The sequence below is a fragment of the Microcaecilia unicolor genome, chromosome 1 (genome assembly GCF_901765095.1).
Source record: "Microcaecilia unicolor chromosome 1, aMicUni1.1, whole genome shotgun sequence".
Taxonomy (NCBI): Eukaryota; Metazoa; Chordata; class Amphibia; order Gymnophiona; family Siphonopidae; genus Microcaecilia; species Microcaecilia unicolor.
In genome coordinates this window covers 281,819,067-281,835,398 of record NC_044031.1, presented here as the reverse complement: position 1 = coordinate 281,835,398, position 16,332 = coordinate 281,819,067, and the positions used below count along the sequence as shown (strand labels likewise).

At 41.4% G+C, this 16,332-nt stretch overlaps 1 protein-coding gene across 2 annotated transcripts in view; it reads left to right on the top strand.

The window, feature by feature from the left end:
• The first annotated feature begins 1,141 nt into the window (after positions 1 to 1,141).
• UBN2 (ubinuclein 2) overlaps positions 1,142 to 16,332 on the top strand; it is a 371,797-nt gene continuing 356,606 nt past the window's right edge. For both annotated transcript variants that reach the window (XM_030207117.1, XM_030207109.1), the window contains exon 1: positions 1,142 to 1,769. In XM_030207117.1, coding sequence (XP_030062977.1) covers positions 1,305 to 1,769 — 465 coding nt within the window. In that variant the 5' untranslated portion in view covers positions 1,142 to 1,304. The remainder of the gene's footprint in view (positions 1,770 to 16,332) is intronic.

Genomic DNA, 16,332 nt, shown 5'->3' with positions numbered 1-16,332 from the left:
ATCCTGTTTAGAAGGAATGGATCCACAGAATCTTAGTGGAGATTAGGTGGCGACGCCAGTAATTAGGAAGCAAAACCGGTGCTGGGCAGACTTCTACAGTCTATGCCCTGATTGTGACTGAATAGATATGGATGGGCTGGAGTGTAAATTTTAAGGGGTTTCGATGGTAGCTCCAGAACTTAGTACAAGAACAGTGATGGGCAGACTTCTACGGGCTGTGCCCTGAGAATGGCAAGGACAAATCAAACTCGGGTATAAAGTATCACATACCATGTATAATGAGTTTATCTTGTTGGGCAGACTAGATGGATAGTACAGGTCTTTATCTGCCATCATTTACTATGTTACTATGGTTTTACTTGGGTTCAGGCAAAGCTTGTTGTGTTTAGCCATTCTTGAATTGATGTTAGACAGGAAATCAGTTTATTTAAGGCTGTAGGTAAGTCAGGTTCAATGGGTATGAGTAGCTGCACATCATCCACGCAGATGTAGAACTGAGTGTCCATTGACTGAATCAGCTCAGCTAGTGGTTTGAGGTAGATATTGAATAGAATAGGTGACAGTATCGATCCTTGTGGTACCACGCAGGTCAGTGTCCATGGTGGTGATGAGTTGCTGCCAAACATTATGGATTGTTGCCTGTCAGATAAGAGCTGCTGCTGAACCAGACAAGTACTGTTCCATTGATACCTGTTTCTGGTTTAAAATCTAGAACAAATTAATACTCTAACCAATGAAACCAATACTTCTTATGTGTACATCCGTATGCTGCACGAGCCAGCATGTTTGAAAATATCAATGAGATAAAATAAAAATGCTACAATACAGAACAAGGAGGATGCAGCAGCTGGGTTTGTTTGCTTGCATTGTTTTGAGTGTAATAGATGACGTCTGCACAGGGAAAGGGAAACACAGACCAACCTAATTGGCTTCAATTTTGTGACGCCTTCCCATCTGTTTTCTTTCCACCCGCCTTGCGTGAAGGGACGTCTCACGACCCTGCGTGACGTGTCCTGTCCGCTTCAGTTGACCTTTCGCATGCGCGCGCCGGGGGCAGCCTGTTTTTATTTATGTAGGCAGCAAGATGGCTGTAATGGCGGCGAGGAGAACGTAAGGGGGGGGAGGGGGGGACACAGGGAAGCCGTGCAACCGGGCGAGGGTCGCATTGGAACCTCGTTCCGCCCGGCAGGACCCAAACGGACCACGACACACGAAGTGAACTTGAAAGTGGACAAGAAGCAATAAGGAAAGAAAAAAAAAAAACAGTACAGGAGGTGCGAGATCCCCAGATAATAGCTGAGAGAATGGCAGAGCCGCGCAGGGTGCCGTTTGTTAGCCTTTCGCCCGTGAAGCCACGCGAAGTTGCCAGCGGTGGTGGTAGCGGTGAGGTCAGCGGGGGGCCGGCACCTGAACAGCACGAGGAGGAAGAGGAGAAGCAGCAGCAGCAGCAGCAGCAACAACGCAAGTCTGGTGGTGGTCAGTGGCCGCAGCCACCACAACAGCTTGAGGAGCAGCAGCAGCAACGCGAGCCTGAAGGGCAACGGCCGCAACAGCCTCAACCTCGTGAACCTGAGCGACTGCAGCCCCAGCAGCAGGGGAGTCAGAAGGCAGAGCCGCCGCCACCGCTGCTGCAGCGCCAGACAGTGCGGCTGGAGCTGTCCCTGAAGGACTCCACGGAGGAAAGCTGCGCCGAGTTTAGTTACCCCGAGCTGCTGCTCTGCGGAGAGCGGGGCTCTGCAACAGGAGCGCCGACAGCCTCTTCGGTGCAGGTATGTCAGCGGGCTCGGCTTGGTGTGCCTTGTTTCGTTGCCTCTTCGGAAACCATTAATGACCGGGTACTGGTAGGTGTGTGATGATGATGAGGCCTGTTACTGTATATATGATGCAGCTCCGCTGCACTTGGCGTTACACAGAGCCTTCCTCCTTCCCAGAATGCATCGGCGCAGAAACTAAGGTACTAGACTAGTGAAGTTGTGTGTGTGTGTGTGTGTGTGTGTGTGTGTGTGTGTGGGGGGGGGGGGTTGTTTTGGTGGTTCTGAGGGGGAGGTGGAGTTGTTTTGGTGGTTCTGAGGGAGAGGGGGAGAGGGGGGGGGCTGCAGACTAGGAAGTACATTAGTTTTCTTCTTTTGTTGAATATGTTATTTTCCACGTTTAGGTTTCGTATGCCTTGTGTTTGGAGGTTGATTGCCAAATGTTCTTTGAAGCATATGTGGGTGGAAGTTGTTCGAGGGAAAAAAGGATTCAGGAGTGTTAGGTCGTGCGTTGGAGAGCTGTTTATATCAGCCTCTTTAAAAGATAACCATCACGAGGTGTTCTAATCCCCCCTTCTCCCACGTTTGCTAGAGACATGCAAATTACTGCGTTAAAATAAAATCTGTTTCTGTAGACAGTGTTATTTTTTTTCTCTTATTCCTTTGATTCATGAACCAATTCTAGTGCAGTATTCACTGTAGGGGAGGGAGCTGGCTCACATATTGACAGGAGGAGAAAAAAACCGCCCCCCCTCCTCACCTTTTGGACCAGGGCATATAAGAGCCCTTATTTTGCAGCCTGGGATTGCTTCTGTTCGCTATTGTGTTACAAGAACTGCTGTCTTTTCGGTAGGGGGGATATTGCTGTGGAATGCACTGGTGAGACAATTGCATTTATGAGCCAGTGTAGTGCAATTTAAGCGACTCCTAAAAACATATATATTTGTAGAAGCCTTTATGTAAACAAAGTTTTGCTGTAGTATGCACAGTAGTTCTATTAGTTATGAGATGCCTTCTGCAGCAAGAGTAACATTTTTATTATTTGTGGTATTTTAAGATAATTTTGTATTTCTTTGTTTTACACATCATTTTCACTTTTGTTTGAATTTTATGCTGTGATTGCATTTTGTAAACCACCTAGTTTATAAGTGGTATAGAAATTTGGAAAATAATAAATAGAAGCTCTGCTGTGTTTTAAGACTTCAGTGTTGGAGGCAGAAGCAGGTGGGCATTGTTCTTGACTTTCGTGGTGGGGGTGTTTAGGGACTACTTGGGTCCTCGGGTTTGTATTTAGTATTTTTATAGAACAGGGTTATCTGAGGTGAAGTGCTGCACTTCACCTCATATGACCCTTTGTTCCAGAGCTAGAATCTTTATTCCAGTAGTATACTCCAGCCCTGAGCTGGAGTAAGGATTCAGTGAAGTAAAAATTGCAACAAAATTAGGCACAGTTTGTTACATAAAAAGCAATTTCATATTTCGTTGTTTTGTGTGCTGATAGTGGCTTACCACCGACTTTTCCATACTAAAAATGTATTACGTTGGGAAGAAGAGTAGCACTGGAAAATCTGAATTATAAGCTTCAATATCTTTTAATGCATCTGTATATCTGCCCCGAAATAATTAAAAAAAAAAAAAGCATATAGGATTGATCTTTAGGTTGAATTTGTGCAATGACTCCTATTTGTTATAAGTTACAAGGGTTTCAGGTCACATGCTTTTTGGCTGAGGGACATTCTTTCTCTAGAAACTTGTAGAAGTGCACTGTAGAGATATCTAACTGTTCAAAGATGCAATAGCTGATTGTTTCTGCTGCTACAGGAACCTTTACGTGTCTCTTAGCATGCCTAGTCTGAAGCACATAGAAAATTGTCCTCTTTGCTGTTTTGGGAGGCATTTCAGGTGTTTGAGATGTGGGTCCAGAGCAGTTGCTATCTGCAACCACTGTATGTTGAAGCCTTTTGTTTTCAAGCTTAGTTGTGAATTTCTCTTTAAACTTAACTACTTATGCTGGGTCACCATCAGAGAGTTCCATTTCATAGAAAAGATAAGTTAGTAGTAGTATTGAACAGATGTATTGTTTCCCCACCCAATAGTTCTATGCATAGTGTCAAGGCTTTAGACGTTATCTGATAGGTATTCTCCTATTCAGCCGTACTTTGAGTGTAAGTATGTGTGTGTGCTCTGGTTGGGCCAATGTGGCTAACACAATGTTTTTGTTGCTGAGCAACCTCTCTACTATGCACAGGGTGGAATTCCAATGTGTAGTCACATAAGTAGATGAAGGTTTCTTAACGTTGATATGAACAAAGCGGTTACATTTTCACTTCATTACTATTTCCTGGTTGCTTGAAATGATCCACAGTTTTACAACACTTGGGCGTTAATTGTAGATACCCAGTAAAAGTTAAATGAGTTTGAAATATTGAGCGATGCTCAAAGGAAATCTCATGCAAATGAGCTGCTTGCAATTACAGCAAGCAGCTTGTTAGGGAAGGCACCAGCACATGCGTAGGACAGTCACTCACTAAGTGTCCATGCTATGAGCACGCCCAGATCAACATGTGCTGTGGACACGCCTCCACAGCATTGCACTGCTACACATGGCTTTCATATACGCATGCATAAGCAGTAAACCACCTGGGCCTTGAAAGTTTCGTCGGGTTCCACACCCTGGGAGGTTTATTATTTATATGTGCATGTATGAAAACTGTGTGTAACTTTTTTTTTTTTTTCCAAAAGTATGGGTGCCGTGGGGCACCCCCCACAACGTGCTTTTTTCCAAGACAGCTTCACAGTGCTGTTATGTGTGAGATATACACATGTGTAAATACTATTTAAATATGACAGCAGGTTGCTTTGCCGAGAAGCCACTGTTATGTTATGGCAGCTCCTGATCTCCCGTAAAAATTTCCTTGTTAAAGGTAGGCACTTCTTTTTCTGCATGACTTGGAATGCATGTTTAAATACTAATCAGCTTGTTGTAATACATTTGCATATGATTCTCGTTGGCTGCTACCGTGAACAGTATAATAAAACATGCAGTGCATTACTTGCTGAATAATGTGCATGCTAAACTGGATTGAAGCGGTCAAAGTCGGACTGCAAGACGTGTACAGGGCATATAAAATGTTTCATGCATTGTTGGAAAATGTAGAACGTTCTAAAAAATGTTCTAGAGCATGCAACTGATAGGAAATGTCCATACCGAAGAGCAAAACTATACAGAAATTTGAGCTGAACAACATACAAAGCAAATCGTCATGTCAATGAGACAACCTGTAACATGAAGGTAATTGTCCTTTTCAATCAGTGACCAATAGACAGCTGTCAGAACCTTGTCCAAAAACGTATGTATCTTTGCTTTGTTGTAGTTATATATTATATATACTTGTGTATCAGTGGAAGGAAATTTGGAACTAAAAATGGCCAAAACTGGTGTGACCCTCATCTAAGTTGAGGCCACATACAAAGCCAAATTTGACCCCCACCCCCTCTCCTGAGCCAACAGGTGTTTCTTCCAGATATACACACACACCTGCCTCGCTCACCCCCTCCCTAGCCAGCATGTCCTCCCTACCTCACTCACACTCCACCATACAGCTCCAGCATCCCCCCACACATAGATCCAGCATTCCCTCTCTGTTGCATGTCTTTGTTTTTTGTTTTGTTCTCTTTGCACCCGCTGTGTACCTTCAAATCTGTCTTCCATAGAGCACTGGTAGTGCAGTGGTACACTTAAGTTGCCTGAGATCTGCTCTGGAGTGCTTCCTCTGACCTTTCCTGCCTGTGTGAAAACAGGAAGATGAGTCAGAGGGAATGGTCTGGAGCAGACTTCTGGCAGCCTGGGTATACCGCTGCACTACCGGTGCTCTATGGAAGAAAGATTTGCAGGTACATGGGGGTGGGATTGAGATGCTGAACTGCAGCTAGCAGGAGGAGGGAAGTGGAGGGAGAGATTCTTGTGCTGCTAACAGGGGTGCTGGAGGGGATTAATTTTATTAGTGCTATGGTGTGCTATCTGTAGATAAGATGAGCACAGTTTTTCAGATGCATCTTTCAGCATAAATTTCTCGACTTAGTCGAGTATATACATTAGATTGTCTATATGAGCAGAAATGATTGACCTTGACGGTAGCATATATGACTGATTTCCTCTTGTAATACAAATAACTACTACTACTACTACTATTTAGCATTTCTACATTTTATAGACCTTTATCTGCAATGATGTTGATGGTTTGCCATTCTTTGCAATCCATTTTATAATGATATGATATGACACAGTATTTATAGCCTGCTAACTCCCAACATGATTGGTTCAAAGTGGATTACAACTAAATTAAAAAGAGGAATAAATTAATGATAGGCTTCAACAAACAGGCACATTTTCAGATTTTTGTGAAAAGAAAGGTATGTCATAGTTTTGAGCACTAGGTAAAGAATTCCAGATCTTGACCACTTGATATTTTAAAGGAAAACTGTAAAGGCTTTTTGCATTTGACTCCTGATAAAGAAGGAAAATAAAGGAGGCGAGAACTTCTGGCTCTAGAGGTAGATGGAGATGCAGGAAAAGTAAGTAAATTTAAGTATTCTGGGCATATTCCACTGAAAATTTATAAACCCAGTTTGCGAGCTTGAAGGTTATTTGAGCTTTTAAAGGAAAACAATTCAAACTCACCAGATAAGGAGTGGTGTGATCAGATGTTTTTTTTTTCAAAATAATTTACTCGGGTACCAAATTTATAACAAATATATACCATATGAAATAAGCATTCAAAATAAATGCTGATAATATTCAAATGAACATAACTGCAAAAACACTTCTTTATTAAGATACAATAAACAGTGAAGCATAATCTCCAATTCCCTACTTACTAATAATATTTGGATCATTGCAATGTTTCAACAACTGTCCATGTTTTGCAATTCATATATAATGCAGTCCTTGTATAACATGCACTTCATATCATACAGTCTGCATATGATGAATTTCCATCAATTTTATAACGTTGAAATATTGTCCAAAGACCATCTCCAGCAACATCCAGAAATACCATTATGCTCTCCAGAGGTTGCCACTTCTCAGCTATTCAACCCTCGAAATAAAGATCTGTGAACACCCCACTGAATATCTGAGTGGAAATAATTCCTCATCAATCCACTTCTGACAGTCCCCTATACAGACAGTATTTCGCACAAGCTTCCTTAGTAGGACTTAACCACCAGAAGGGAACAAATTGTCCAGGATAGACTGGTCAGGCAGAGAATCTCACCAGAGAATCACAACAATGGCGCCATGCATTTTAAGCTCTTTGCATTCCAGGGTCCTACATCCTGGGATGCACTGAGCAGGGTCATTCTGCCAGATAAGGGAATTTATTCCTTTACCAAATAAGTGAAAGTATCCTAATTTGGCAGGGTAAGGTGCACCATGCAGGGTAAGGTGCCGCCATATTCCAAGGTGGTGGTGCGGAGGCAGGAATGCATTTCGAAGGTTTAATCAGACAGGTGATGGGATGCTGCTACACACCAGGGAATTTATATATGTATTTTAAGTTGGTGGAGTGGGAGGGATAGAAGCTGTTAGGGACTACTGGGATGTCCGGGTGGGGGGGGGGGGGGTCTCCTTACCCTTTTAAGCTGCCTCCTACCTGGCAGCTACAATTTTTGGCACACTCATTTCTCACATTGTGCTCACTTGGTAGACATCAACACATAGCTTAAAAACATATCTGCATTGCTGTGGATTAATAGCCTTACTATCAGGATACTGATGTCTACCGCACAAGTTAACTTCAGTGCTGAAAATCTGTCTGCATTGTGTGACCAGTAATGAGTATGTTAACCACTTGTTAACCATACATTCCTCCCCAGGTATCTTTCTGCATCAGCCCCTGGGTGCTGACAGAGTTGTGGGGATGTGGGCTTGTCTATTGAGATGGGTTTACCATTTTTTTTTTTTTCAATAGTCAAATGTTGCCATTTGTAATTAGTATCACTAGGTAAGTATTTGCAACAAATTGTGAACATTGGAATGAAGAAAACCTTGTTGTTTGCTCCCTGTTTGTGTTCTCTGGGTTATGAATTAGAGAAACACGGTGTATACCTTTATGTTTATGCGGACAGCATTACAGTACTCGTTCCAATACATTCTTCAGTCTCATCCGAAATAGCTATAATTTGTAATAGCATTAATACTGTAGAAAGTGGGATAAAGGCACATCATTTTAAAATTCTGAAAAAACAAAATTTTTGCTTATTAGCACTTCGGATGAACAAGAAGAAAGTTTGGTAATAAATCATGCAAATTGTCAATTTGTGTCCTCTGCTAGGATTTTAGGTATACATCTAGATTCTAGATTCTTTTCTCCCACAGATTAACACATTGATTCAAAAATCTTTTCGGATTGAGACAGCTTTGTCGTGTTATATATTTTATTTATTGCATCTGTATTCCACATTTTCCCACCGTAAGGCAGGTTCAGTGTGGCTTACATATTGCTAAAAAGGCAGTTACAAAATTTAGATTTGTAGAAGTCTAGTACATAATACAGAAGTACAATAAATGCTTAGGTTGATATATTAGCATATTGTGTGAGAGAGGTTAATATTATTGTTTTCCATTTCTGAACTTTTCGTGATGTATGGTGGTGTGGGATTAGGCAGATCCAGTGGGGAATGACTTCTTGAAAAGATGTGTTTTCAGTTTTTTTCTGAATTGTAGGTAGTTTTCTGTGAGTTTCAGGTCTTTGGGTAGTGAGTTCCAAAGTTGTGTGCCTATAAACGAGAGGCTGGTGGCATGTCAAGATTTGTATTTTATACTTTTGCAATTGGGGTAGTGAAGGGTTAGGTAGGTTCTTGCTGTTCTCGTCACGTTTCTTATTGGTAGATTGATAATTTGCATCATGTAATCTGGTGTGAGTCTGTAGATGATTTTTGGACTGTTCATATTTTGAAAGTTATGCGAGCATTATTAGGAAGCCAATGTAAGCTTCTTAGGAGGAGTTTCGCACTTTCAAAGCGTGTTTTCCGAAGATGAGTCTGGCAGCCATGTTTTGTGCTGTCAGTAGTTTTCTTAAGATTTGATCTTTGTAGCCTACTTAAATAATATTGCAGTAGTCTACATGGGTTAACACCGTGGTTTGGATCATGTTTTGGAATGAATCCCTGGGAAAGTAAGGTTTTATAGGTTTGAGCTTCCACATAGTGTGGAACAGATTGGGAGGGATGAACCCTGTGCATTAATTGCTATGGGGGGAACATTATTCTATTGGGACGAGAGAATGAGGCATTGGGTTTTATCTCTATTGAGTTTTAACTTGAATGCTGATGCCCAGCATTCCATGATGGTCATGCTGTTTATTATTTCCTTGGTGATTTCTGTGGTGTTTGAAGGGAAAATAGATGGTGATATCATCTGTGTAGAGAAATGGATTGAGGCCTTGTTTGGATAGAGATTTAGCCAGTGGTGTCATCATTAGGTTGAATAATATAGGTGATTATACAAGCTTTAATACTGAGCTTGTTAGATTATTGTAATATTCTCTTTTTGGGCTGTTAGAAGCAATTATTGCAAAAATGTCAAACCATTCAGAACACGGCTTTACACCTGATCTATTCCCCTAAAAATCTGATGGTATATGAACCATGTATTTAAAAACCACTTGGCTTTCTATTCATGCCACAGTGCTCTTTAAAATTTTCTGTATAATATATAAAATTATGGTCTTGCTCCTCAATACTTGGATCATTTTGTATTTTTCCATGTCATTTAGGGTCTCAAGGTTTATTAATCTATTTGCTTTTCTATGTGTAAAAGGCAAAAATAGGCTTAAATTATTAGATAGTTTGCTCTCTCTCTTCAGGCTGCTAGTCTAGATAAGAGGTTTTAAGCGTTCTAATTAATGCAATAGATTATAGACATTTTAGGGGTCTAGTCAAAAATATCTATTTTGAAAATGTTTTAAATTTGAAAGAATATTGATAACTGTCATTTTTAGATATTCTCATTGTTATTTGGATAATGTATTGCCATTGCTGACTAGTTGTGCACTTTCTTGGTAATGCCCTGTTTTTGAAAGATTGTTGATAACTTTGTCACTAGATTTTGTGGTGTTATTGGAAAATGTATTATTACTGCTGCCAATTTATATATCTTCCTAGTAATGTCCAGTTTATCTTGTTGTAATCTATGTAGATGGTTAATGGTGGACTATAAGTAATACTGTTACTATTAATTTTTTCCATTGATCTGAAGGAAAAAGTATAACTTGTGCAGACAAGTATGAACAAAATATTTATGGGGGAAATTCTGAAAACCCGACCTGGCGAGGACCAAAGTTGGAAACCCCTGGTCTAGACTAATCCAGTACTAAATGTGAAATTGAACTTTTTGCCATACTCCCCCCACACTGCACTTATGAGCACTGATGAGCGTGGTGTGGGAATTGTTTTTCTTTTCCTTTCCCTTTCTTTTTTCCCTTCTTTGAGTCGGGGGCCCAGATGCACAAAACTTAATGAGCCAGCAGCGTGGATTTTATACTGGTTCTAACCGGTTTAGTGAGCACAGAGTTCAGCCAGACATGCACAAATGGGGTTCTGTGAACTCTTTTCCTGTCACGGTTGCAGCTAACGAAAATTGTATGCAAACCTATTATAATGAGCTAATTACTATACAAATGTGCATACAAAGCAATGCACAGCCATTTTCCGAGCGAATGCACAGAAGCAGCCTCTACCTTTACAGGGGGAAAATTTAATGAGAGGTCTGGAGCTGTCGGTCCTGACAGTTCTCCATTTTAGCTAAAGTCTAACAGATTGTAAGAAGGAAGACTCCATCAAACAACATTTCCATTTGTCTGCTTTTAAATATATGCACTCCTCTCTCCCCACCACCACCACCACCTGAGCCCACTAAAGCCAAAGCAATTAAATCCTGCTGCTTTAATGTTAGGCTTTAAAGGATGCTTTTGCTATATGCACATCTACTGGGCACAACATTTCTTTTAGATTTATATTTCTCTAGCAAATGCTATTCTGAAATCAGTGTTTTCAAAGGCAGGGTGTAACTTAACAATATCCCAGTTTCTCTTAACTGTACTGGCTTCTTCTGATCCCTTAGAGCAAAACTTTAGTACACATGTCTGAATATCACTTCCATTTCTTCAATTTTCATTCTTTTTTTAAAAGAAACTCTTTTGTAAAATCTTGCTCTTTTATACGTGGATTTCAATACTTTCTTAGGATAACCTCTCAAACTAAGTTTCTCCTTCAAGGTACTACTTTGTTGTTTTTTTTTATCTAAGGCTGCTATAAGATAGAAAGGTATTTCTGTCTGTTGGCTTGTTATATACCTTGGTGAAAAGCTGAGCACTATCATGAACAATCGCAAGGTCCAAAAAGTGATTACTGAAACCTGGTTACATGCGCAAGACAATCCAATATTAAATGAACTATGCCCCCCCCCCCCAACCAAGTTACAAAGTTCTTCACCGGGATAGAAAAGGGAAAAAAGGAGGAGGCATTGCCATAATATATAAATCCTTTTTCAAAGTAGAACTGATAACTCATGTTAACTCCCCTACTCTCGAAACAATTGCTTGCAAAATCAACGACAACACTATCTGATTCTATCTACATCATTTTTTACCGCCCACCAGGGAGGTTGCAATCGACAGAAAATATCTTCACTGAATTTGTATCTAACATATGCACTAAATTTGATGATGTCCTACTAATAGGGGACATCAATTTACACCCAGATAATCAGAAAGACCATATTATAAATAATTTACTTGACTTTTTAAACTACTGACAACCATTTTTTCAGCCATACCTTTCACGATAAAGGTCACTTACTTGATCTATTAGCTTATAAATTTACAAACAACAATAACGTTCATCTAAGTAACCATACTTGGACTCAAACTCCCTGGTCAGATCACAATAAACTCGTGTTCTCCCTCTCTTGGGTGGAAAATACAAAATAAATGAAAAACAAAAGTACAGTGATACCTCGGTTTTCGTTGATAATCCGTCCGAAAACAATCAATGAAAACCGAAACAGACAAAAACTGAGGCAATTATTTCCATAAGAATCAATGTAAATCCAATTCGTTCTAGACACTCCAAAATACATGCCAAAAACACGTTTTATAGAGAATAAATATAGTCCCATGATGGAGCTAAAGGGAAAGGGTTAACTTATTAGCAAGGGAAACACTTAACAGTGAAAATGAGATTTGAGCACATGTGATTTTATCTTCCGTGCGTTGCGTTAGACGCGCGGGGTGATGCTCACACAACGAGAAACAATGCCACAATGAGCAGGAGAACGCATGGGTCACCCTTTGTTTTCGCAAAATTAGCAGCGAAAACCGAGGCAACCAATGAAATCCGAGACAAAATTTTCACTGAAAAAATCAACGAAAACCGAAACCAACGATAACCGAAGTCAACGAAAACCGAGGTTTCACTGTACTATAACTCCTCACAAAACTAGAAGAAAAATAAATACCACAACCTTCTGGTCTAATGTCTTGAACAATCCTGCTCTTACTTCAGCAGACAATAACAACTTCATGATTAAATGGAATGACCTATGTGAAAATGTCTTAAATAACATAGCTCCCCTCAAATCTACATACAAACCAACCCAGAAACTTTCACCTTGATATAATCAATCTATTCTTCTTTTGAAAAGGAAATGTAGAAAACTGGAAAGAAAAATGGGCTACCAGATTAACTTGGAAAATTGCTATCAAGTCATATAAAAATGAGATCAAAATTGTAAAAACTCAATACTACAAAGATGGCCACTGTTTAGCAGACGCAGGAGCCGTTGGCTCCTGCTGCCATCGCCGCAACGGACCGTTGCCTGGCTGTGACTGGTTCGATCTTTTCGCCTTTTGCTTCTTGGGCTGCCGTGGAGGTCTGGTCGTCTTTCGGCCGGTTCCCTGCGTCACTGAGCATCCCTGAGGTTGGCCGATGCCGGGAGGGTTGGAGATCAGTCCCGCAGCACCGCGGGTCGTTTGCACAGCGGTGGACTCGAGCGTGGGAGAGATGGTGGTGGTGGAGTCGGGCAGTGGATGTTGTCAGCACGGGATTCCTGAGTTGTGCTTGGCGCTGCAGTCTCGTTGCGGGACGGCCGGTTGTCCGTGTTGCAGGAGGTGCCCCGGTGGCCGTGGAGGCGGGCTGCATGGTCCCAGAACAGGCCCATAGCTTGGCTACAGTGCAGAGCCAAGGGGTCCAATTTACTCGCAAATGCAGCACTGAGTTTAAAGAGGCACCAGAAAAAGATTTAAAGCCAGAGGATGTTTTCACTGCAATTCTTGTGCATGAAGCCTCAATTATGAAAGCTTCCCAGGGCTCTGCGTCGCCTGGTAGCTGCATCCTTCATCTGAGGAACTGGAGCAGTTGCTTGGGGAGCAGCTTTCAACTTCTTCTGCAGCCTGCTTCTTCGCATTGGACTGCTAGGTCGCTCTCATCTCATCCTGTCGCCACTGTCCAATCCACTGTGTTCTCTACAGACAGCGAAGGGGGGTTCAGCCGACACCTCGGCCTCCAAATATCATCTGAAGTCCTTCCTACCATCATATTTATGGCCCATTTTGGACTTTCTCACCTTTCCTTTTTGTTTTTATCTAATCAATTTCTGTTTTCATTAAACTTGTATCCCCTCTGATCTGGCCATGGCCTTTCAGTGCATTTTCCCTTCCCTTCTCCCTCTGATTCTTCTGCCCTCTTAACTGTCATTGTACTTGATTTCACAGTTCATTGTAAGCCGCTTTGAGGCTGCTTTAAGTGGTATAAAGCGGGGTATAAATGTTCTTAAATAAATAAATAAAATCGGTGGTAATTTCCTTTACACCAGTAAACTTTTTGATCTGATAAAAAGCCTATTATCCACAAAAGAAATAATCACAACCACTGAGTCCCCACCAACAGCAGAGCAATTGGCTACTTTTTTCAAACAAAAAAAATAGTTAAAATCAGAGGAGTACGCAAATTAATAATCAACCATCAAGATATTTACAAAAAAAACAGTCATACACACATACAGGAATAGCCACCAACATAATCTGGTCTTCCTTCCAACTACCAACCCATGAAACAGGTAAAACATTAACTTCTAAAATACTCAACCTCACAATGCAACCCTTGTCCTAGTAGTTGTCATATGAAGGAATCTCTTAATATATTTATTAATCTGCTTGAGGAACTTCTCTTTCCTACTATTCCACGACACTTTAACTGATAATAAAGGCTCTATTATCTTAACATCAATATAAAAAAAACAATTCAATCACCATAACTGATGTAACAAAATATAGACCAGTAGCCCTTTGATGATAAAGGCAACGGAAGGAATAGTAGTAGCACAAACTTTAGACTACTTTTTTCCACATTTCTCCCTACTACACAAATCGCAGGTTTCAGACCATGCTATAGAGTAATTCCGTGTCAAGTGGACCAATTTTAAAGGTCGTCCCCACCTCACCATCTCAGATTTTGATGAAATTTGGTACATAGTTTCTTTATGATAAAAAAACTAAGCTGTGCAAAATTTTAGTTCAAAAGACTAAAAATTGGAGGTTCTAGGGGACCTCAAGTAAAGGGTTTCAAAATGTCGCCTGAGCAAAAATGACATTTTGGGCCAACTTCCAGAAGCTGTAAAACTGGAACTTTTAGTAGTACAAGGGGGATATTTGGAGAACCTGTACTACTTTTAGGGCTTAATGAACTGGCAAAACCCCATGTTCCTAGTCCTCTTACTTTTTGAATGGTTTAGGCTCAAACTTTGCCAAAAAAATGGCAAAAATCAATTTACAGCGATGTTGAGGCTGCTGTAGTTTCTAAACTAGTTGGCCTTTCAGGTTGATTTTTGGTAGGTGTACTAAATGCACGGCTGTAATGAGGCCTTCCAATTTGCAGCACTTTCCTTCAAGTGGTTGAAAAATTATAAGCGTTGAAAGTTGGTATAAAAAGCATTTTTGCCCATTTTGGGCTATCTTTGATGCCCTTGATCTCCAGTGGGACAGCTTCAATATTCTTTCTTTTAGCACCATTAGAAAGAGCAGATTTCCTTCTATCGGAATATGTAGTTTTCAATTTGGAGTCTCTCCATATAAGGATTGCAAAAAAAGTGTTTTTTGGCCAGTAGTGTTGAATGATAGATGAAACGGATATAGGGCCCATCGACGTTTCTAATTGCTGTATAAGTCACTCAGTTGCTTTAAGCATGCGTTGGTCCATGGTGGCTACACCACTACCAATTCAATAGGAAGTGGCAACCTCATCGCCAAGAGGTCACGCCCGATTGCCAGGCAAGTCCAGCCACTTGGCACAGGTTCCTAAGCCTGAAGGTGGGCATCTTACTTGAGGTTCCCAAGCCTCATTTGGTTGTCTTTGCCTAGTTTCTCAAGCCTAATGGGGGTGTCTTAATGGTTCCCAAGTAAAACCTCAGTGCTGAAGTGACGGAGAAAGTGAAAGCTACACACCTGTAGAAGGTATTCTCCGAGGACAGCAGGCTGATTGTTCTCACAATCCCGCCCACCTCCCCTTAGGAGTTGTGTCTTCCCTTTCTTTGCTTTTTACTGGACTGAGGAGCACGCTCGCGTTTGGGCGGGAAGACGGTCGTGCATGAGCAATGCGCACGGGAGCGCGAGGTTAGCAAACTCTTTGTTGCTAGGGAGAATTCCGGTTCTGGGGCTGCCATCGACGTCACCCATCAGTGAGAACAATCAGCCTGCTGTCCTCGGAGAATACCTTCTACAGGTATGTAGCTTTCGCTTTCTGGACGTTCAGTTTTGCTTCCATTCAGGTTCTTCTGTTTAGTCTAGGGGACAGTTTATAAAAAAAGAAAAAAGAAATTTTCTGCAGGATAGCAGTACAAGTGGTTTTCCTCTGATGATGTTCTCCCGGGAGAGGCAGAAGAGTGTGTCGAGTTGGTTGAAGGGATTCCTATTACTGCTTTGGTATCGATCATACTGAGATTGAGCTGGCTGCACAGGACCACATATAGCAGAGTTCTCTCTCTCTCCATCTGCTGGTTGAGGGACATAACCCACAAGTCTCTGGATTGATCTGTAGGGACTAATGGAAAGAAAACTATCAGGTAAGAACTAATTTTACCTTAAGTGGAAGGCTGGTTGGCTTTCATGGTGGGGGCCGAATATCGGCGGTCAAAATGAGCTTATTGCCCAGGCTGTTGTTTGTGTTCCAGTCTTTCCATGTCCCGAGGAATGAACTAATGCGCTTGCAGTCTGAAAATTTAAATTTTTTATGGTTGGGGGGGGGGGGGGGTAGACCTGCGCGGATATCTAAGAATGTGATGTAGAGTCCTGTAGAGCAGGGAGGCAGGGGGATACCCAATTTAGCTTGGTACTACTGGACTGCCCAGTTGAAAATGATCTCGGAGTAAGGGAGAGCGATCGCCCATAACTGTGCTGGAACAATCATTTGTGGAGGGATATTCCCTAGAAGGGACCCTGTGGGCCTCAGCCTCTATTAGAGACTATAAGAAGATGACCCAAAACTCATATCACATATGCTGACTTTATGGGGGGCAGTCAAGTAT